This window comes from Bufo bufo, chromosome 4 (assembly GCF_905171765.1).
Source record: "Bufo bufo chromosome 4, aBufBuf1.1, whole genome shotgun sequence".
NCBI classification, from domain to species: Eukaryota; Metazoa; Chordata; class Amphibia; order Anura; family Bufonidae; genus Bufo; species Bufo bufo.
The window spans coordinates 330,248,632-330,271,250 of record NC_053392.1 but is presented as its reverse complement, the minus strand read 5'-3'; the positions used below and the strand labels follow the sequence as shown (position 1 = coordinate 330,271,250).

General features: G+C 44.7%; 1 protein-coding gene across 4 annotated transcripts in view; it reads left to right on the top strand.

Moving 5' to 3' along the window:
• The first annotated feature begins 2,779 nt into the window (after positions 1 to 2,779).
• HACE1 (HECT domain and ankyrin repeat containing E3 ubiquitin protein ligase 1) overlaps positions 2,780 to 22,619 on the top strand; it is a 113,419-nt gene continuing 93,579 nt past the window's right edge. For 3 of the 4 annotated variants that reach the window (XM_040428806.1, XM_040428805.1, XM_040428808.1), the window contains exons 1-4: positions 2,780 to 3,173; positions 4,214 to 4,268; positions 8,970 to 9,059; positions 19,924 to 20,028. In XM_040428806.1, the coding sequence (XP_040284740.1) occupies positions 3,098 to 3,173; positions 4,214 to 4,268; positions 8,970 to 9,059; positions 19,924 to 20,028 (326 nt within the window). In that variant the 5' untranslated portion in view covers positions 2,780 to 3,097. Of the gene's footprint in view, positions 3,174 to 4,213; positions 4,269 to 8,969; positions 9,060 to 18,495; positions 18,580 to 19,923; positions 20,029 to 22,619 lie in introns of those variants that run through there. The other variant, XM_040428807.1, reaches the window with a different exon arrangement.

Below are 22,619 nucleotides of genomic sequence, written 5' to 3'. Positions count from 1 at the left end.
TTAAAAATTAACTTCTAGGTCCCGCTAAGTCACGCCCAGATATGGTTAGGCCACGCCCCCTACTGAGCCGATGGGGATTGAAAAAATGAAGGTAAAAATCAACTTCTGTCAGCTGCAGGGGTGGGAAGGAGGGTGACTTTCTCCCTGCAGCTCACACTCAGACAGAACAGTGCTGCTGTATTATAGTGAGCTGTTCAAAAGGACACGCCCCCGATACGGTTAGACCACGGCCCCACGCACTCCTCAGCCGACAGATTGAAAAAATTAAGTTAAAAATCAACTTCTGGTCCCGCTAAGCCACGCCCTGATCTGGTTAGGTCACGCCCCCACCACTCCTCAACCGACAGGGATTGAAAAAATAAAAGTAAAAATCCACTTCTGTCAGCTACAGAGGTGGAAGGGTGACTTTCTCCCTGCAGCTCACACTTAGACAGTACAGTGCTGCTGTCTTAGAGTGAGCTGTTCAAAAGGACACGCCCCCGATACATTAAAGGCCACTTTTAAAGGGGCGGGCCCCTGTGGAGGGGGTGGCATGCTGTGAAAGTCACTGTTAAAGGGGCAGGCTGCTGTAAAGGTCAAAGTTAAGGGGGTGGGCTGTTGTGGAGGTCCAATTTTAAGGGACGGGGCACTGTGGGGTGGTCAGTGTTAAGGGGTGGGGGGGCTGTGGAGGTCACTGTTTTGGGGCCGGGGTGCTGTAGATGTCACTGTTATAGTGGATAGAGTTGATATATTTTAACGACACACACAAACATTAAATGAAATAGATTAAATATACCCGAGCGAAGCCGGGTCCTTCAGCTAGTATGTAATATATAGTGCAGGCACCATTTTGTGCTGCAAAAATACAACGCTCTAGATTTTTTTTTTTATTGAACCTCAATTTATGTAACTTACTAAGTCAATTATATGTTAGCCAAATATAGCACTCAAGTTTTAAAGTTGAGAATTTTGTATGGCCCCTGAACGATGTTACCCCTGCTTTAGGCCTCTTTCACACTACCGTTTTTTTTTTTTGTTTTGCGGGCCGTTTTTTGTGTTCCGTATACGGAACCACTCATTTCAATGGGTCCGCAAAAAAATGTACTCCGTATGCATTCCGTTTCCGTGTTTCCGTATCTCCGTTCCGTGCAAAGATAGAACATGTCCTATATTTGGCCGCAAATCACGTTCCGTGGCTCCATTAAAGTCAATGGGTCCGCAAAAAAAAACGGAATGCATACGGAAATGCATCCGTATGTCTTCCGTATCCGTTCCGTTTTTTGCAGAACCATCTATTGAAAATGTTATGCCCAGCCAAATTTGTTCTATGTAATTACTGTATACGGAAAAACGGAACCGAAACGGAAACAAGAAACGGAACAACGGATCCGTGAAAAACGGACCGCAAAACACTGAAATAGCCATACGGTAGTGTGAAAGAGGCCTAATGCGAATGCTGTTTCCTCCTTTTGGGAGGCTGGGCATTTTTATCCGGAGGCATCCTGGCAGCGGCAGCAGATGGACCCAAAAGATGGGATTTATCTACATCTCTACACTGGGGTGAGGTGAGCCACCAATCAGTACTTACCTATGGTGCGCCTCTGTTTGTTTTACTTCTAGTATTTCTTAGCCTGGGCATTTTTACCGCATAATGAATGACACAACTCTTTTTACAATTTCACAATACGTTCTATAGAACATCAAATGGTTCCATTAAAGGGGTTGTCCGGGTTCAGATATAAGCTATTCTTTTACTACATGTGAGTGGAGTATTTCCTTGTCATCACAAGGTCTGTTTACTGCCGGTTATGTATTGGGCTTCTCCTCACTATGCTAGGCGGAGACTTCCACCTAGCAAGGAGTCCGGTGACGTCACTGGCACAGATGAGCTGGCTCAAAGTACAGCATAGCACCCGCCTCCAAAAAAGCCAAGGGCAGTGTTATAAACCGCTCACTGTTAGGCGGAAGTCTCCGCCTGGCATAGTGATATGAAGCCTGGTACAAACAGAACTTGTGCTGCGCAATCCACCGTGAAAGGGGGAGCATCGGAGAAGGGAAATGGAGTAGTAAAAGAATAGAGAATAGCTTATATCCCAGGTCAGCCCCGAACCTGGACAACCCCTGTAAAAAGTAAAACCTGTTCTGCATTAAAAAAAAATTAAAAACTAAATTAATTTTCAAAGACAATCACAGCAAGTCATTCAGGCTGTCCGAAAGCAAAATGGGTGGGTAGTGTTGAGCGAACTTGTGTTTTAAGTTCGGCGTCTAAAGTTCGGGTTATCGAAGAATCGCGTTATGGATTCCGCTACCACGGACCATAACGGAATTCAATATCCATAACGCGATTCTTCGATAACCCGACGAACCTAAAACACAAGTTCGCTCAACACTATGGGTGGTGCCCGGTGGTTTTGGGGCATCCTGGGGCAGAGTTTACATGCCCTGAACAACTACAATGCAAGCCCTCATACAGCGATGTCAACAGAAAAATAAAAACGTTATGGCTCTTGGAAGACAGGTAGGAAAAATTGAAAACTTTGGCAAAATTGTCTGGTTTCTGAGGGGGTTCATGTCAGGAATTGTAGCCTGTGAGGACGGGCACCTCTTCAGTGCTGCCACCCTCATCTGACGTCCACTGGCTGCACAAAGACCACATGGGAGCTCCGCCGACCCCCAGTCAGCAGGAAGCCGCGCCCACCCCTCTGCTGACTAATCACAGAACACCTCACCAGATAAACATTGCAGGAACAGCCTTAGTAACCGAGGCTCGCGGTAGCTTGTGGGTAACGTAGTCCGGAGAGGCAGGAGGCGCCCCCTGTGCTGACTCTTGTGGACTACGGTTCCCAGTAGATCCTCGGGAGCTGAGGACGGCGCAGGTCGGAAGCTGCACGGCTCATATAGTGTGTTCTTCACACGGCAGGTTGTGGTGGCAGGATGGACTGGAGGAGCAGCGCTGGTGGTGGCTCCCTCTACTGTCCCGTGAGTGACAGCGCAGCCGTGCCCCAGGTGTGACACCTGACCTGTGCGGCGCTTCCTCCTTCCCTGTTCCCCGGGTTCACTGTCTTGTGTCAGGGACGCTGGAGACGGGTCATCTTAGTGGGGGCTGCGCTCCCATAGTATGGAGAGAGCCATGGAGCAGCTCAATCGTCTGACCCGATCCCTGCGCCGAGCCCGCACCGTGGAGCTGCCGGAAGGTAATGCAATTATGTCATAGAGGAAGGGGACTGGCTGTGTGTACATCATGAAGTACCAGTGTACCTCGCGCAGTACCAGTGTACCTCGCGCAGTACCAGTGTACCTCGCGCAGTACCAGTGTACCTCGCGCAGTACCAGTGTACCTCGCGCAGTACCCGTGTACCTCGCGCAGTACCCGTGTACCTCGCGCAGTACCCGTGTACCTCGCGCAGTACCCGTGTACCTCGCGCAGTACCCGTGTACCTCGCGCAGTACCAGTGTACCTCGCGCAGTACCAGTGTACCTCGCGCAGTACCAGTGTACCTCGCGCAGTACCAGTGTACCTCGCGCAGTACCAGTGTACCTCGCGCAGTACCAGTGTACCTCGCGCAGTACCAGTGTACCTCGCGCAGTACCAGTGTACCTCGCGCAGTACCCGTGTACCTCGCGCGTGTACATCGCGAAGTACCCGTGTACCTCGCGCGTGTACATCGCGAAGTACCCGTGTACCTCGCGCGTGTACATCGCGAAGTACCCGTGTACCTCGCGCGTGTACATCGCGAAGTACCCGTGTACCTCGCGCGTGTACATCGCGAAGTACCCGTGTACCTCGCGCGTGTACATCGCGAAGTACCCGTGTACCTCGCGCGTGTACATCGCGAAGTACCCGTGTACCTCGCGCGTGTACATCGCGAAGTACCCGTGTACCTCGCGCGTGTACCTCGCGAAGTACCCGTGTACCTCGCGCGTGTACCTCGCGAAGTACCCGTGTACCTCGCGAAGTACCCGTGTACCTCGCGAAGTACCCGTGTACCTCGCGAAGTACCCGTGTACCTCGCGAAGTACCCGTGTACCTCGCGAAGTACCCGTGTACCTCGCGAAGTACCCGTGTACCTCGCGAAGTACCCGTGTACCTCGCGAAGTACCCGTGTACCTCGCGAAGTACCCGTGTACCTCGCGAAGTACCCGTGTACCTCAATAATATAAAATATTTGTTTTTATCCTGTAGTAATTCTATATTATTAATGATTAATATGAAATGCTTTGTTGTGTCTTTTAGATAATGAAACTGCTGTTTACACCTTAATGCCGATGGTAATGGCTGATCAGCACAGGTATGTGATGGCACGCCTGCTAGAATACTGTATCAGAATGACTGCTATAACCCACCTTGCTGGCTCTGATTATAAATGACGACTGTATTATGTGATTGGCCTATTTTCAGACTATAAGGGTATATCCACAAAGGGATGAATAAGCTGTGGGTTATATCCGTAACAGACCCGCTGCCAAAAATCTGCCATTGTGGCTGTATCCTAAGACACACCTCATGATGAGAGACGCCTAAGTTCAGAGGACAGAAAACCAGATACAAAAGAAGTTAGAGAGGCTCACCAGGATCAACCCTGGTAAACCAGACATACTGCCTGGTGGGGCTCATCATGCTGATTAAAACTATACCTTTCTTTTGTCTGTATAATAAACAGCTGCAGAGATATCAGTGTTTTTATTTATATGCAAATGAGCAATTGGAGCACCCAGAGGCGGGGCTGAAAAGTCTGAGCACTGCTATGTAACACCCCCTGTGCTCTACACACTCTCTCTCCCTGTGATTGACAGGGCTGGACATGCTGAGGGCAGAGCTGTGTTCCAGCATCAAATATCATATACACTATGTACTATAGCTTCGCCACACTGAGATCTGCTCCAAAAGCTAATCTTGATATTTCTGCTTTATTCATCAGCACAATTTGAGATTATAACGACACCAGTAATGTGTTAGCTTCTAAGCATGGCAAAAACAGACTTTTTTGTGTGGTAATGTTATAGCTTGGTGGTTATGTGATTAGTTTTGCATGTAGAGATCCCAGGTTTGAATCTTCGGAGAAATGTCAATTTTTTTTCTTCAGATAGATATATATATTTTAGTCCACATTTATCTCATAAAAAGTCTGTCCTTATTATATTGAGAGAATATATATATATATTGTGAATAAGTAGGTAATAGGTTTTAGCAAAAAGACAACAACAACAATTCTTAATATAGTAAGGCCTTATTATTATTATTATTATTATTATTATTTATTATAATATGATTATATATTATTTATTATAGTTTAGCCTTTTGGTTTTAAATAAGAGAAAAAAAAAACCCCTGAAAATGTACATCTTTTCTGGGACTTGAACCTGGGATCTCTACATGCTGGTAGACCACTATACCACCAAGTTATGGCATTACCACATAGAAAACATGTATTTTCTATGCTTATCAGCTAACACATATTTCTGGTGTCTTTCCTTTCTTTTCTTTTCAATTCTCTTTTTATTAGTTTTTATAATAAAATAAGAGACTGTTTACATTGTATCGATGTAGAAGAAATCAAGATCCCTTATACCACAATATTGGAATAAAAAAACACCACCGACCGTTTCACAGTGGCTAAATAAGGTCAACCATATTTACCACATGGAGGAACTGTCAGCCTAGGAGAAAAGATCCCACACGACATTTAAAAAAATATGGGAAGATTGGTTATCCTTCCGAAATACACCAGCACATGCTTTCTAACATATCTGAAAAGCCGAACTGATCTTCACAAAATCTGTCCGTCCTTGATCCTGGATACTGGTGTCTTTCTAATGGTGTATTGTGGCTGTGAATAAAGCAGTAATATGTATATTAGCTTTCTGAACAGTGTGGTGAAGCTATAGTACATAGTGATATGATATTGCTATTGCACACAGCTCTGCCCTCAGCATGTCTAGCCGTGTCAATCACGGGGAGGGAGAGTGTGCAGAGCACAGGGGGTGTAACATAGCAGTGCTCAAAGGATCTAGCCCCGCCTCCTGGCGCTCCAGTTTCTCATTTGCATTTGAATAAAAACGCATATATCTCTTAAAGCAGGCAGTATGTCTGGTTAGATAGGGTTGATCCTGGTGACAGAGCCTCTTTAACGTTATGTATAGAATAATGTGGCGGATGTTTTTTTTGACAGCCCACATCTGGGACGCCTGTATTTTTTGTCTTGTTTCTAGTACCTTCGCATAAGGCATTGTTGAGTTCAGCAAATCTTAATATTGGGAGGACACTTGCACACTTGTGTGTTCTCTGTGGGGAGAGCAGAGTGACAGTCCAAGAATTCTTAGCAATGATAACTCTGCCCCTTTTAGGTTCTGTTAAAGGGGTTGACTGGCCTAGGAGCTGGCAACTCCAAATGAAAAAATAAACTCGTACACTATCCTGACTTGCCCATGCTGCTGCCCCGTTCTTGGTCTCTTCTGTCCCCTCAGGACCAGGCTGGCTCCCGTGACTGCTCTGGCCAATCACAGGCCTCAGCAGTCGCATGTGCTTGCATGGTGCATCACAGCACATTCAAGCAGGTGGGATCACGCTACTTCCTAGTCCTGCAAGGCCGGGAACGAGGCAGTGGTGGGGGACATGTGGGGACTTGAGGTGACTGTTATCTTATGATGTTCTTCTTTATTTTTATTTTTCTAATGGGCACAGGCTATATGCATTGGGGATTTTGACTCCTAGGCCAGACAACCCCTTTTACAGAACCTGAAAGGGGCAGAATTAGCAATTGTTAAGAATTTTTGGACAGTCCTAAAAAGTATAGAAACCTGGGTGGGCAAATTTTTGTAAACTTTAGACCAGGAATGCACCCAGGCAATAAGACGTTCCATAGACGTCAATAGAAAATGACTAAAAAGTCAAGCAGGAGCAGATTTCTCTGTACATTGTAAGACAAATAAATGGACTTGCATAAACCATGTCGCTTTTGAAAACTCAGTGACCCTTTAATGATCGTAGTCCTGTTTTTGTAGCCACTTAGTGGGACATTTAACAATCTGGTGTAAAGTAGAACTGGCTTAGTTGCCCATAGCAACAAATCGGATTCCACCTTTCCAAAGTAGCTGTGAAAAATGAAAGGCGGAATCAGATTGGTTGCTATGGGCAACTAAGCCAGTTCTACTTTACACCAGTTTGATGAATGGCCCCGTTAGTTTCCTGCATCTAGTCTTGTTCTAGAAACTAATGCTGTGCTATAGAAAATATATTCTCATCGTATCAGATGCTGGTGGGAACCTAGATTTCTGTGTATACTGTAATTGCCCAGGAAATGCTAGTTTATGTTGTAGCTGTGTGTTATTCACTTGTCATTCCCACGGTCTGCTTAAAGGGGTTGTTTTAGAAATTTAGATGATGATGATGATGATGATGATAGCAGTCATTTTCAGCAAACCCTTTCCATTTCCGCTCTGATGCTTTCCAGGTTCCCCGACAGTCTCTACTCCCTGGTGCCTCTATAAATGTTATGGGTTACCTTTGATGCACCAGTGATTGGCTTAGTGGTTACATTTACCTATGCACGCTGGATCGGGGAGGTCAGCATGACTATTAATTTTTTGAGCCATTCTGACCTTTTTTATTTTTTACCAGGCAAACCCTTTATCTTCAGTGATATTTCAGAAACGGCTGATCCCGCTACTTTGTACTCCCTACATACTGTACAGCACCCCACTTTTTCCACAACAATATAAACTCACAAGTGTGTGTGTGTGTGTATATGTATATCACCATGAAAATGAAGTGCAGCATGTTATAGAGCAGGAGGAGCTGGGCAGACTAATATATATAGTTTTATAGGAAAAGATTCAGTAAAATGTGTATATCAGTCATGTACATTCCTGCTCATTCTGGGCTTTGAAGTCCAGGAGGTGGAACTATCAGTGATTGACAGCTACCTCTGTATACACAGTCATAGAGGGAATAGTGTCAGTCACTGATAGGGCCGTCTCCTTGTCTTCAGTCAGTGACTGACAGCTATCTCTGTATACACAGCCATAGAGGGAAGGCTGTCAGTCACTGATAGGACCGTCTCCTTGTCTTCAGTCAGTGACTGACAGCTATCTCTATATACACAGTCATAGAGGGAAGGCTGTCAGTCACTGATAGGACCGTCTCCTTGTCTTCAGTCAGTGACTGACAGCTATCTCTGTATACACAGTCATAGAGGGAAGGCTGTCAGTCACTGAGAGGACCGCCTCCTTGTCTTCAGTCAGTGATTGACAGCTACCTCTGTTTCACAGCCATAGAGGGAAGGATGTCAGTCACTGATAGGACCGTCTCCTTGTCTTCAGTCAGTGACTGACAGCTATCTCTGTATACACAGCCATAGAGGGAAGGCTGTCAGTCACTGATAGGACCGCCTCCTTGTCTTCAGTCAGTGACTGACAGCTACCTCTGTATACACAGTCATAGAGGGAAGGCTGTCAGTCACTGATAGGACCGTCTCCTTGTCTTGAGTCAGTGATTGACAGCTACCTCTGTATACACAGCCATAGAGGGAAGGCTGTCAGTCACTGATAGGACCGCCTCCTTGTCTTCAGTCAGTGACTGACAGCTATCTGTATACACATAGAGGGAAGGCTGTCAGTCACTTATAGGACCACCTCCTTGTCTTCAGTCCGTGATTGACAGCTACCTCTGTATACACAGCCATAGAGGGAATAGTGTCAGTCACTGATAGGGCCGTCTGCATGACTTCAAAGACCAGAATGAGCAAGAATATTAATGAATTTATTACAAGTTTTACTGAATCTTTTCCTATAAAACAGTATATCAATCTGCTCAGCACCTCCTGTTCAGTGTGACAGGTTCCCTTTAAATATGCGTTGCCTGACTTTACTAGTGTAATATTACTTTTGTTAGTAAATCAAGCATGCTTTTTGTATTATAGATATGTTTGTGTTTTAATCCATTTTACTATGTGTTTTTTTTATTTTTATTTTTAATTTTTTAATTATTTTAGGTCTGTTCAGGAATTGCTTTTAAATTCTAAGTTTGATGTCAACTATGCCTTTGGAAGAGTAAAACGAAGTTTACTTCATATTGCTGCCAAGTAAGATATTTATTTTCCATTTTATTTAATCTAAGCCAATTCGGGTAAGAAAAGCAAAGTATTTGCAAAGCTATTCAACTTTTTCCTGCGTGGTTAAAATGGAAAATGTGATTTCAGAGCATAGTTTAACTTAAACATTGTCACTTTTCATCAGTTGGCCTTTACAATCTTAAAGGCATTCTGTCAGCTAGTTTGAACCTATAGAGCCGAGGACATGTGCCACTGGCACGTCCACAATGTACATTTCCCATAGCTCTGAGTGCTTTAATTCAGTAAAAAAATGATATTATATACATATACAAACTAGTAAAAAGGAAAGTTCAGCAGCTCTCACCTGTGAGCACGGAAAGCCCGAGTCAGGCCCGGGTAGCACAAATGCGAAAAAGGTTCAGAAAAATCCAGCTCCACTTCGATAAAGGAATCTTTATTTTGTTTGCGGTAAAATCTCATCCAAATATGGTTACAAAAAGTCTTGTCTACGCGTTTCGGGCTACAAGAAACAATTCCAGCCCTTCCTCATGACACAGTAAGACATTAAAAGTGGCACCTTATAAAGGGGAACTGCACCCGTTTTCACTAATTGTGTTCACATGACTGCAAATACCCTCAAGAGTGCCACGCCTTTGAACAACTCTTCTCATGAAAATAAAAAGAAAAAAAACGTACAATACATAGTAAAAGAATCTATGCAAGAAACACATAAGATATATACTGGCTAGGAAAATAATAAGATGTAATAAAAAGGAGAAATTCTGTTCATAGATATGGAAGCTACGTGGGCTCTGAAGATGTGGATTATTGTTGCAAGATTAAATCTAAACGTTTGTTCAGACCATCTGGTTGGCGCGTATTTAATGCAAAAATCCAGAAGGACTCTCTATTTAGTCATTTTCTTCTGTGGTCTCCTCCACGCTTGGGCAAAAAAACCTCTTTCTATGCCCTGTACCACCATATCCGATGTGTCCCCACCATGGCAAACAGCAAAATGCAGACTGGCTGCAGATACATTACGATTGCCATGGTGGGGCACATCAGAGATGTGTTTGCGTATTCTGGCTTTGATGGCATTGATGGTGCACCCCACATATTGCAGCTTACATTTTTTGCATGTAATTAAATAGACTGCAGGAGTTGTGTTACAGTTAAGGTAGGATTTCATTTGAAATACTCTGCCATTTGATGCTGAAACAAAGGTCTTGGAGATGGACATATGCGTGCAACAGACGCACCTATGATGTCCGCACCTGTAGCTCCCTTTGGTCTTAAGCCAGACTGGTTGCGATTTTTTTTCTTTCTTTTCCTGGTACAGACTGGGGCTGACATAGTTTGTGATTGTGGGCGCTCTTCTAGCTGCACATTGGACCCCATCTGCAACTATGTCAGTCCATTCCTTGTCATATGCTAGGACAGGAAAATGTTTTTTTATAATGCAACATATTTGTTTGAACTCTGTACTGTATTGTGTAACAAACAGATTGTTCTTCCTGTTACTATTACTTTTAGAGTTTTTGTTGTAGTTTTTGTTTCTGTTAGTAACTGTACTGCGGGGTTCACCCCCCTTCAGCACACTTTCCTGTCTTGGATAAACCAGGGATCCTCTTTCAATAGTTGAAACCTGTCGTATTACATCCTCAACTTGTCTCGTGCCATAAGCTCTTTTATATAATCTGTGAGAGATATTTTCAGCCTCAGTCATGAAGCTTTTTTCATCCGTGCAGTTTCTTCTTGCACGTATTATCTCACCCCTTGGTATGTTGGCTATGACATGTTTAGGGTGACAAGATGTGGCATGTAGTGTGGTGTTCCCTGCCATGGGTTTTCTATAAGTGCATGTGAAGACTTGACTGGTGGAGGGATCCCCCCTCAGGCGCAAATCCAAAAATGAAACCTCCCGTATATCATGGTGGACACTAAAAGAAATAGTGTCCACACAGGAGTTGATATAACCGCAGAAGGATGGTATGGCCGCCACATCACCCGTCCAGATGAGGATCAGGTCATCAATGTAACGGCCATACCACCTGATATGATGGCAGAAGGGGTGGGTGTCGATGAGGAGAAAGCTCCTCTCCCACCATGCCATAAAAATTGTGGCTATGGAGGGAGAGAACTTGGCCCCCATCGACACCCCCGATATCTGAAGATAAAACTTGTTGTTAAACATAAAAAAGTTGCGCCTGAGGAGGAAGTCCACCACCAAAAGTACATATTCCTTCAGGCCTGCAGTAATATTCCCATATGTCTTTATGAATCAGGCTGGACGGGTGATGTGGCAGCCATACCATCCTTCTGCGGTTATATCAACTCCTGTGTGGACACTATTTCTTTTTTTTTTTTAATCAAATCGTTTTTATTGATTTTATGATATAATCATTTTCTGTAGACACTTATACATTTTACCATGGAACATACAAAAATAAAATACAAAATACAATAATAAATTGCATCATCAGACAAAATGCCAACTACAGCAGTAAGGAATAAACAATCATGGGTACCTGAAAATGTATACAATATACACCATCAATACAAGATATATCCCCAAACACTTTTTATGGCACAAAGCATATCCAATTAACGCTCTCCCCCCCCCCCCCTTCCACCCCTTTGAAAAGGAGTAAGAAAACTTCTGTCATAATTTATAACGCAATATGAGTATTAGACATCCAATCATTCCACAACTTCTCAAACTTCTGAGGACAACCTCTCTTAACAAACACACTTTTTTCCATAATCAACATGTCATTCACCCTCCTTTCAAACTCTTCGATCGTTGGCGGACTCCCCTGGATCCACCTCTGCGCCACCAGTTTCCTGGCCACATATAACAGTCTTCCCACCGCCACCTTGACCAATTCACTTCCTCCTATCTCCGACACATATCCCAGCACACACGCCTTAGGATCCTTTTGCAATCTCAGCTCCAATTTGCGATTGATCATGTTCAGCACCTCATCCCAATATCTTCCTATCACAGAACACGACCATAACATATGTATCAAATCCGCTCCTTCCTCCATGCACTTCGGACACCTATCATCATTCCTAACCCCGATTTTTTTTTTGTAAAAATACTGGTGTTTTGTATACTCTGTGAATAATAAACAGCTGAGACAATTTAGCCTGCTCGCTTAAAGACACTCTAGGAACTGCCTCTAATATATCATCCCACTGCTCCTTGGAAACTGCACCCAAATCGCCCTCCCACTTCGTCATCCGCGACAGAGGAAACCCATCTAGAAACTTATCTAACAATAGTGTATACACCTGTGATATCAATCCTCTTTCCCCCCCCTTGGGAAGAATAAGTTTCTGTACCACATCCATTTTAGCTATATTACACCCTTTCCTAACCGTGGCCTCATAGGCATGCCTCAGTTGCAAATACTGATAAAACTATCTCTTGGGGACCTTAAACTCTTGTTGTATTTCCTGGAAAGATTTAAAAACATTCCCCTCGGTTAGTTGACCTATCCTCAGTACCTCATGGGATTCCCAATTCCTAAATCCTGACAAGGACGTGAATTCTGGCAATAGATTATTATTCCATATTGGGGAAAGCTCTCCAACTCCTCCCACACCTCTGAGCTGCTTCACCTTCGCCCATACTTTCTTCATAAGTTCAATAAGTAAAACTTTCTCTCTCCCTCCATGCATTCCCGCCCCCTCCAGAATACACATAAGGTCTCGACTGCCCAACCAATGCTGCAGTATCTTGCCTGTCACATCTGGAACCTGAAAATCCATCTGGACACTATTTCTTTTAGTGTCCACCATGATATACGGGAGGTTTCATTTTTGGATTTGCGCCTGAGAGGGGATCCCTCCACCAATCAAGTCTTCACGTGTAATTATAGAAAACCCATGGCAGGGAACACCACACTACCTGCCACATCTTGTCACCCTAAACATGTCATAGCCAACATACCAAGGGGTGAGATAATACGTGCAAGAAGAAACTGCACGGATGAAAAAAGCTTCATGACTGAGGCTGAAAATATCTCTCACAGATTATATAAAAGAGCTTATGGCACGAGACAAGTTGAGGATGTAATACGACAGGTTTCAAGCTGAGAATGAGACTGTGCACAGGCGCGGTGCGATCCCGGCCAGTGAGGGTGCCGGGCGCATGCGCTGAAGATGGCCGGGGACACTAGTAGCCGCCCAGCGAAGTGAATATTGATGAGCTGGGCGGCGCTTCAAACGGCAGTTGGGGCGAGGCTGGCTGGGCGCAAGCTGAGGTGAAACACCGCCCCTTGGGCAGATTGAACCCGATTCCAGCAGGTTATAAAACTTCACATTACTGTAGTTATAAGGTGGACAGGGGGGATACTTACATGATTCTTATACACTTTATAAGACCTGTACGGTCATATATATACCTTTTTAATATGCTTTTTGGCCCTGTCAGTGTCCCTTTAAGACCAAAGGGAGCTACAGGTGCAGACATCATAGGTGCGTCTGTTGCGCGCATATGTCCATCTCCAAGACCTTTGTTTCAGCATCAAATGGCAAAATATTTCAAATGAAATCCTACCTTAACTGTAACACAACTCCTGCAGTCTATTTAATTACATGCAAAAAATGTAAGCTGCAATATGTGGGGTGCACCATCAATGCCATCAAAGCCAGAATACGCAAACACATCTCTGATGTGCCCCACCATGGCAATCGTAATGTATCTGCAGCCAGTCTGCATTTTGCTGTTTGCCATGGTGGGGACACATCGGATATGGTGGTACAGGGCATAGAAAGAGGTTTTTTTGCCCAAACGTGGAGGAGACCACAGAAGAAAATTACTAAATAGAGAGTCCTTCTGGATTTTTGCATTAAATACGCGCCAACCAGATGGTCTGAACAAACGTTTAGATTTAATCTTGCAACAATAATCCACATCTTCAGAGCCCACGTAGCTTCCATATCTATGAACAGAATTTCTCCTTTTTATTACATCTTATTATTTTCCTAGCCAGTATATATCTTATGTGTTTCTTGCATAGATTCTTTTACTATGTATTGTACGGTTTTTTTCTTTTTCTTTTCATGAGAAGAGTTGTTCAAAGGCGTGGCACTCTTTTGAGGGTATTTGCAGTCATGTGAACACAATTAGTGAAAACGGGTGCAGTTCCCCTTTATAAGGTGCCACTTTTAATGTCTTACTGTGTCATGAGGAAGGGCTGGAATTGTTTCTTGTAGCCCGAAACACGTAGACAAGACTTTTTGTAACCATATTTGGATGAGATTTTACAGCAAGAAAAATAAAGATTCCTTTATCGAAGTGGAGCTGGATTGTTTTGAACCTTTTTTGCATACATATACAAACGTTTCAGGAGCCCAGTCACACCCACTGTGAAGGAGCCCAGCTCGCATCCTCAGAATCTCTTCCTTGCTCTCCCAACATCACACAGTTAGAGCGCTGTAATCTCGCGCATGCGCAAGTACGCCGCATGTTAGTTCTGGCATAGTTTTTTTAGCCGGATATTTTGGTAAAGAATCAATGGAGTTTTGCGGGTGCTTAAAGGGAACCTGTCACCATGAAAGTGCAAAGTAATCTGCAGGAGGAGCTGAGCAGATTGATGTATAGTTTTATGGGGAAAGATTCAGTAAAATTTGTAATTTATATATGTAAATTCCTGCTCATTCTGGGCTTTTACATCAAGGAGGCGGTCCTATCAGTGATTGACAGCTATCTCTGTATACACAGTCAGAGGGAAGGCTGTCAGTCACTGATAGGGCCACCTCCTTGTCTTCAGTCAGTGACTGACAGTTACCTCTGTATACACAGTCATAGAGGAAAGGCTGTCAGTCACTGATAGGACCGTCTCCTTGTCTTCAGTCAGTGACTGACAGCTACCTCTGTATACACAGCCATAGAGGGAAGGCTGTCAGTCACTGATAGGACCGTCTCCTTGTCTTCAGTCAGTGATTGACAGCTATCTCTGTATACACAGTCATAGAGGGAATAGTGTCAGTCACTGATAGGACCGTCTCCTTGTCTTCAGTCAGTGATTGACAGCTATCTCTGTATACACAGTCAGAGGGAAGGCTGTCAGTCACTGATAGGGCCACCTCCTTGTCTTCAGTCAGTGACTGACAGTTACCTCTGTATACACAGCCATAGAGGGAAGGCTGTCAGTCACTGATAGGACCGTCTCCTTGTCTTCAGTCAGTGATTGACAGCTACCTCTGTATACACAGCCATAGAGGGAAGGCTGTCAGTCACTGATAGGACCGTCTCCTTGTCTTCAGTCAGTGATTGACAGCTATCTCTGTATACACAGTCATAGAGGGAAGGCTGTCAGTCACTGAGAGGACCGTCTCCTTGTCTTCAGTCAGTGATTGACAGCTATCTCTGTATACACAGTCAGAGGGAAGGCTGTCAGTCACTGATAGGGCCACCTCCTTGTCTTCAGTCAGTGACTGACAGTTACCTCTGTATACACAGTCATAGAGGGTAGGCTGTCAGTCACTGATAGGGCCGTCTGCATGACTTCAAAGACCAGAATGAGCAGAAGGTTAAAATGTATAATATGCAAGTTTTACTGAATAGTTTCATATAACATTATATATCAATCTGCTCAGCTCCTCCTGCTCTGTAATAGGCTATCTGCAACTCAGACTCTGTGTTTAACGTGACAGATTCTCTTTAATATTAATGAGCTCTCCTCAGTATAGGTCATCAATACCTAAATGGTGGTTGTCCGGCACCTTATTGAACAGCCGCTTGACAAGGGCGCAGCCCAGTGGTGAGCATCGTGGCCTCCTTACAGCTTACCAAGCACAGTTCCATCCACTGGATAGCCTCGGTGCTCAGTATTGCAGTTGTATCCCATTAAGTTGAAAAGGACAGAGCTGTGCCTAGGCCATGTGAATGATGAACATGATATCCCTGGCCTAGGAAGAAGCCACGGTGCTCGTAGGGTGCCCGCAGCCTCTTCAAACAGCTGATTAGCGGGGATGTCGGACCCCCACTAATGAGGTATTGATTACTTTTCCTGAGGATAGGTCATAAATATTAAACACCCGGAAAACCTCTTTTAAAGGGGTTGTCTCGTCTCAGAAAATAGAGGCATGTTGCTAGGATATCCCCCCATTGTCTTATAGGTTATGGTTCCACTGCTTGGTATTGGTATCCTCCAAGCTCTCTCCCCATAGAAGTGAACGGGAGCACCCTGTGCATGACCGGCCACTGCTGGCCTTTACTTCTATGCGCCAGACGGAAATAGCCAAGCCAGCACTCAGCTATTTTCGGCAACCCCATAGAAAATGAATGAATGGAGGGCGGCTGCGCATGCGCAGTGCGCCCTGCACTGCTTTTGGGGCTCTGTTCTTGATATATAGTCAGGTCCATAAATATTGGGACTTTGACACAATTCTAACAATTTTGGCTCTATACACCACCACAATGGATTTGAAATGTAACTAACAAGATGTGCTTCAGCTGCAGACTGTCAGCTTTATTTGAGGGTATTTACATCCAAATCAGGTGAACGGTGCAGGAATTACAACAGTTTGTATATGTGCCTCCCACTTGTTAAGGGACCAAAAGTAATGGGACAGAATAATGATCATAAATCAAACTTTCACTTTTTAATCCTTTGCAGTCAATTATAGCCTGAAGTCTGGAACACCTAGACATCACCAGATGCTGGGTTTCATCCCTGGTGATGTTCTGCCAGGCCTCTACTGCAACTGTCTTCAGTTCCTGCTTGTTCTTGGGGCATTTTCCCTTCAGTTTTGTCTTCAGCAAGTGAAATGCATGCTCCATCGGATTCAGGTCAGGTGATTGACTTGGCCATTGCATAACATTCCACCTCTTTCCCTTAAAAAACTCTTTGCTTGCTTTTGCAGTATGCTTTGGGTCATTGTCCATCTGCACTGTGAAGCGCTGTCCAATGCGTTCTGAAGCATTTGGCTGAATATGAGCAGATAATGTTGCCCGAAACACTTCAGAATTCATCCTGCTGCTTTTGTCAGCAGTCACATCATCAATAAATACAAGAGAAAACCAGTACCATGCCCACGCCATGACACTACCACAACCATGCTTCACTGATGAGGTGGTATGCTCAGGATCATGAGCAGTTCCTTTCCTTCTCCATACTCTTCTCTTCCCATCACTCTGGTACAAGTTGATCTTGGTCTCATCTGTCCATAGGATGTGGTTCCAGAACTGTGAAGGCTTTTTTAGATGTCATTTGGCAAACTCTAATCTGGCCTTCTTGTTTTTGAGGCTCACCAATGGTTTACATCTTGTGATGAACCCTCTGTATTCACTCTGGTGAAGTCTTCTCTTGATTGTTGACTTTGATACACATACACCTACCTCCTGGAGAGTGTTCTTGATCTGGCCAACTGTTGTGAAGGGTGTTTTCTTCACCAGGGAAAGAATTCTTCGGTCATCCACCACAGTTATTTTCCGTGGTCTTCCGGGTCTTTTGGTGTTGCTGAGCTCACCGATGCTTTCCTTCTTTTTAAGAATATTCCAAACAGTTGTTTTGTCCATGCCTAATGTTTTTGCTATCTCTCTGATGGGTTTTTGTTTTTTTCAGCCTAATGATGGCTTGCTTCACTGATAGTGACGGCTCTTTGGATCTCATCTTGAGAGTTGACATCAACAGATTCCAAATGCAAATATCACACTGAAATGAACTCTGGACCTTTTATCTGCTCATTGTAATTTGGATAATGAGTGAATAACACACACCTGGCCATGGAACAGCTGAGAAGCCAATTGTCCCATTACTTTTGGTCCCTTAACAAGTGGGAGGCACATATTCAAACTGTAATTCCTACACCGTTCACCTGATTTGGATGTAAATACCCTGAAATTAAAGCTGACAGTCTGGAGTTAAAGCACATTTAAAATCCATTGTGGTGGTGTATAGAGCCAAAAATGTTAGAATTGTGTAGCTGTCCCAATATTTATGGACCTGACTGTAGGTGCGGGTCCCAGCATCCTAGCGATATGCTCCCATCGTCTGTGATGAGACAACCCCTTTAACTATTTTTTCTGGATGTTTTTGCAAATGTGAACTATATAAGGTAATGCACATACCTTTAATATTCTAGGAAAGGTTTCCTCCTAACCTGTTTGATGGCCCTCAAGTTATGATAGTGGAAGACCTATTATGACTGTTCAAACAGTTTTCCTGTAGAACCGGTTGGACCAGTTGTACCTTTAGCAACCCTGTTTCAGACGTTTGCTCATATTCTGCTTGCACTTTTTTTATGTAACATAAAAAAACATTATGGATACAACCTTTCCAAGCGAACTATACAATAGATATTTTGGGCGTCTTTAAAAGGCAGATTTAGACTATTTTCTGTAGACCATTGGTGCACTTTCATGGCATGAATGGTTTTGACAGATTTCAACCAATGGCAGATATCTGTCAAAAAGTTGATCTGTTGTCTTAAATTTTTTTTTTTTCAGTTGTCGGATGCTGAAAAGTTGTTCTTGCTGAATGACAGATCTGTATCCTGTCAACGAAAATCCTGAGCAGGCCACAGATCACAGGCAAGATTGATCGGTTGTTTTGTCTGAATTGTCATTTTAACTTCCAGGATAACAACCTTCACAGATCAACCATGAAAGACAAGTCATTCAGTTAACAGTCGTATGGCCAGCTTAATGTTATGGGCTACCTCCTAGCTTGATGAAATTGCATTGGGAAGTGCTTTAGCGGATGAATTGTTACATGGCGATCATTCATATGGGAATGGACCATCAGTCTTATAGACTGGAGTGGTGGTCACACATACTCTGTGTAAATGGACTGTCAATATGTATCTGTGGATAGGTGAAACCCTGTTCCACCAGGGCTAAGCATCTGATCAGTGGGTTCTGACTGCTGGGACCTCCACGGATCACAAGAATGAGGTCCTCCAGTGGTAGCATGTGTGCTGCCGCTCCATACAACTCTGTGGGACTGCAAGGAGAAGCCGAGTACAGGACTTGGCCCTGTCCGGCAGTCCTGTAGAGTTGAATGAAGCATCGTGGGTGGGTGACTACCTGTTAGTGTAGTTGGTTTATCTTCATTGAGCTGTTTGACATGTGACCCAGTTGCTGAGCTATACAGCTGTCATCTGAGCCGTCGCTTAACAGGAGTCTGGCAAGATATTACATTTACAGCAGGCAATGAAACATCATGAAATTAAAAAGTGGTATCTTGGGCTACTTTCACACAAACTATTTAGTTTTCCGGTATTGAGATCCGTCATAGGGGCTCAATACTGGAAAAAAAAGCGCTTCAGTTTTGTCCCCATTCATTGTCAATGGGGGCAAAACTGAACAGAACGGAATGCTCCAAAATGTGTTCCGTTCCGTTTAGTTGCGTTCCCAGACCGGAGAGCAAACCGCAACATGTTGTAGTTTGCTTTCCGTCCTGGGATGCGCTGCCACAATAGAAAACTGATCCGTCTCCCATTGACTTTCAATAAAGTTCATGACGGATCCATCTAGGCAATGTTAAAGATAATACAACCGGATCCGTTCATAACTAATGCAGATGGTTGTATTATCAGTAACGGAAGCGTTTTTGCTGAACCCTGCCGGATCCAGTAAAAACGTTAGTGTGAAAGTAGTCTAAGTGAAGTCAAAATACAAAGTGATTTTTATTTTTTATTTTAAATTGTGAAATATTTTCGTAATGTATTAATCCAGGCATGCTCAACCTGCGGCCCTCCAGCTGTTGTAAAAACTACAACTCCCACAATGTCGTGCTGATGGCTGTAGGCTGTTCGGGCATGCTGGGAGTTGTAGTTTTGCCGCAGGTTGAGCATGCCGGTATTAATCCTTTTCAGTGCTGGATTATTTAACCTGTCTGCCTCTTTTCCTTAATATCTGGTGGTTGTTCTTCAGTTGCGGCTCTGTGGAGTGTTTAGTTCTGCTTCTGAAGAGAGGAGCCAACCCAAACTATCAAGATATCTCGGGATGCACACCTCTTCATTTGGCAGCACGAAATGGGTATGTCTTCAAGATTCGTGTGGAGGAGGATTATCTTGAAAGGAAGGTTCAGTTTTTCTTTGCCGTCTCCCCTGTTATGAGATTGTTGTACATCAGCAACCTCCGGCACTCTGGCTGTGTTGAAACTACAACTCCCAGCATGCTCAGCTCACTTCTGTAGGAGTTCTGAGAACAGCCAAGCAAGTGTACACGCTGGGTGTCATAGTTCCACCACAGCTGGAGTGCCGGAGGTTGCTGAATCACCTTAGCAGTCCACTTCATCCTGCCCCCTCTTGCCACTCTGGGCTGTAATGTCCCTTCAAAGAGGATTTTGCTGCAGGGCAAACAGTCTGTATACTGAGGACCCTAAGGCCATATGCACACAATGCTTTCCTCATGGATTGTCAAGCAGAGTGCCAGCTAAGTAGCTGAGATTGTCCTGTGGTACAGAAATCTGCAGTATGTCAGTTGTTTGTGTGGATTTTCAGTGCAGATTGCAATTCAATGGGTGAAGTCTGGGGCAAATCCAGTAATGCATGCAAATCTTGGTGCGGATTCGGCAGCAAAATCTGCCCAGAAAATCCGCATGAGCTACACTGCCATGTTCATGTGGCCTAAACGTATCTTGCACTAATAAAACCTTACCACAGAGTAGACTGTAGGAATTGTTTTCTGTACACCAACTACAAATTGGCGTGGTATTAAAAAGCAGGAAGTGCTCAACCCCATATGCAGGGGTGCATCTATACCGGGGGGGGGGGGGGGGGGGGGGGGGCAGATCCTGCACTTGTACTGCTGATGGCAATCCCCAGCAAAAATGCATACAATGGAGGATGCCTGCAGCGGACCACAAGTACCACAATGGACATCCTACACAGGATAGAAAATGTGTGGATGTGATAAACAGTAAAAATAATATAACAAAAACAAAGACCGGTGCACTCTGTGGTCTTGCTAACCCTCGTACTGGTGTAAAATTGAGAGATTAGCCAACATATCCTGCTTCGAGGACATGTCTTTGTTTTTGTTATATTATTCTGTACACCAGTAGCAGGTACACCCAAGATTAAAGCGGTTGCCCAGTTCTTGAGGGGGGGGGAGCAAATGTTATAAAATAACACACAAAAAAAACGCTACTCACCTCTGCAGTTCCCTTGCTAATCCAGTGCATGTGCCCCAGAAGTCACAAGTTGTGAGCCATCTGGGATGTGACCTTGACAGTAGGGGTGGGTGATATAGGCGATATGCAATATAAATTTGTGCCACGATATGGATTTTGTGCATATCGCCTATATCGCCGGACCGCGATATGATCGCGCTCTCGGCGCGCACCATGTTCTCCTGAGCCGGCACAGTGGAGAAGGAGGGAGTCCCTCCCTCCCCACTGTGCGCGGCTGCCGCTGCCCACCAATGAGAACAGAGTAGGAGAAGGAGGGGAGGGACTGTGGCCACTGCGCCGCCAATGAATGTGTCGGCCATATCCCAGCCCATATGACCGCACACTGCGGTCCGCCGCAATTAACCCCTCAGTTGAGGGGTTAATTGCGCGGATCACAGCGTCCTGTCAGAAGTCGGGTGCAGGGAATGTTTGTCTGCATTGGTGGCAGTGGGCAGTTCCGATCGGAGTCCCAGCAGTGTAATGCTGGGCCTCCGATCGGTTACCATGGCAGCCAGCACGCTACTGAAGCCCTGGCTGCCATGGTATGTTAGTGAGCAGCATTATACTCGCGTGCGCCGTGGCCGCCGGACGCTCCTTCTTCTGTCTGTGCGGCGCATTGCTAATGCTTATAGCATTAGCAATGCGCCGCACAGACCTATGAGAAGAAGGAGCGTCCGGTGGCCATGGCGCACGTGAGTATAATGCTGCTCACTAACATACCATGGCAGCCAGGACTTCAGTAGCGTGACTCCTGGCTGCCATGGTAACCGATCGGAGCCGATCGGAACTGCCCACTGCCACCAATGATGGGGGGGGAAGAGGGGGACCCTGTGGCCACTGCCACCAATGATTAATAATGGGGAGGGAGGGGTGGGTTTGAGTTACCAGTTGTAGTTTTACAACAGCTGGAGAGCCGCAGGTTGGCCATGCCTGCTATAATACATGGCTATAATCTCCCGGTGGAAAGGTGGTCGTTCATCAGGTAATTGGATCTTTCATGTGGTCACCTAAATTATCGTGCTGTCTAAACAACACTCTGCTGCTGGCGAACAGCAAATCTGTATGGGTACAAGCGATGGCATTAGCGATCACTTTTCCCCATACTTTGGAGGAGCTTGCTGCAGGTAATAGCAGTCTACTCCACTGATGAGCAGACGCTTCCTTCCCGACAATTGTCTAGTTAGTTGAGTAGTGTAAAGGGGCCTTTAGTGATACCAGTAAATACGATATGTGACCGCTGAGCCAATAAGACATGACAGACCGGTGGGGGATTGTTGGAACATTTGCACTGGAATGGCGGGAATTGAAGATGTTAGTAGTGTTTTATTTTGTTTTTTAACATTTGCTGCTATCCTGCCCGCCCCCCACACTTTAAGAAGGCAAAATCAATCATTAAGATATATTATAAAGTATCATATTTGTAGATATTGGCCTGAACTTGTCTCAAGGTGAC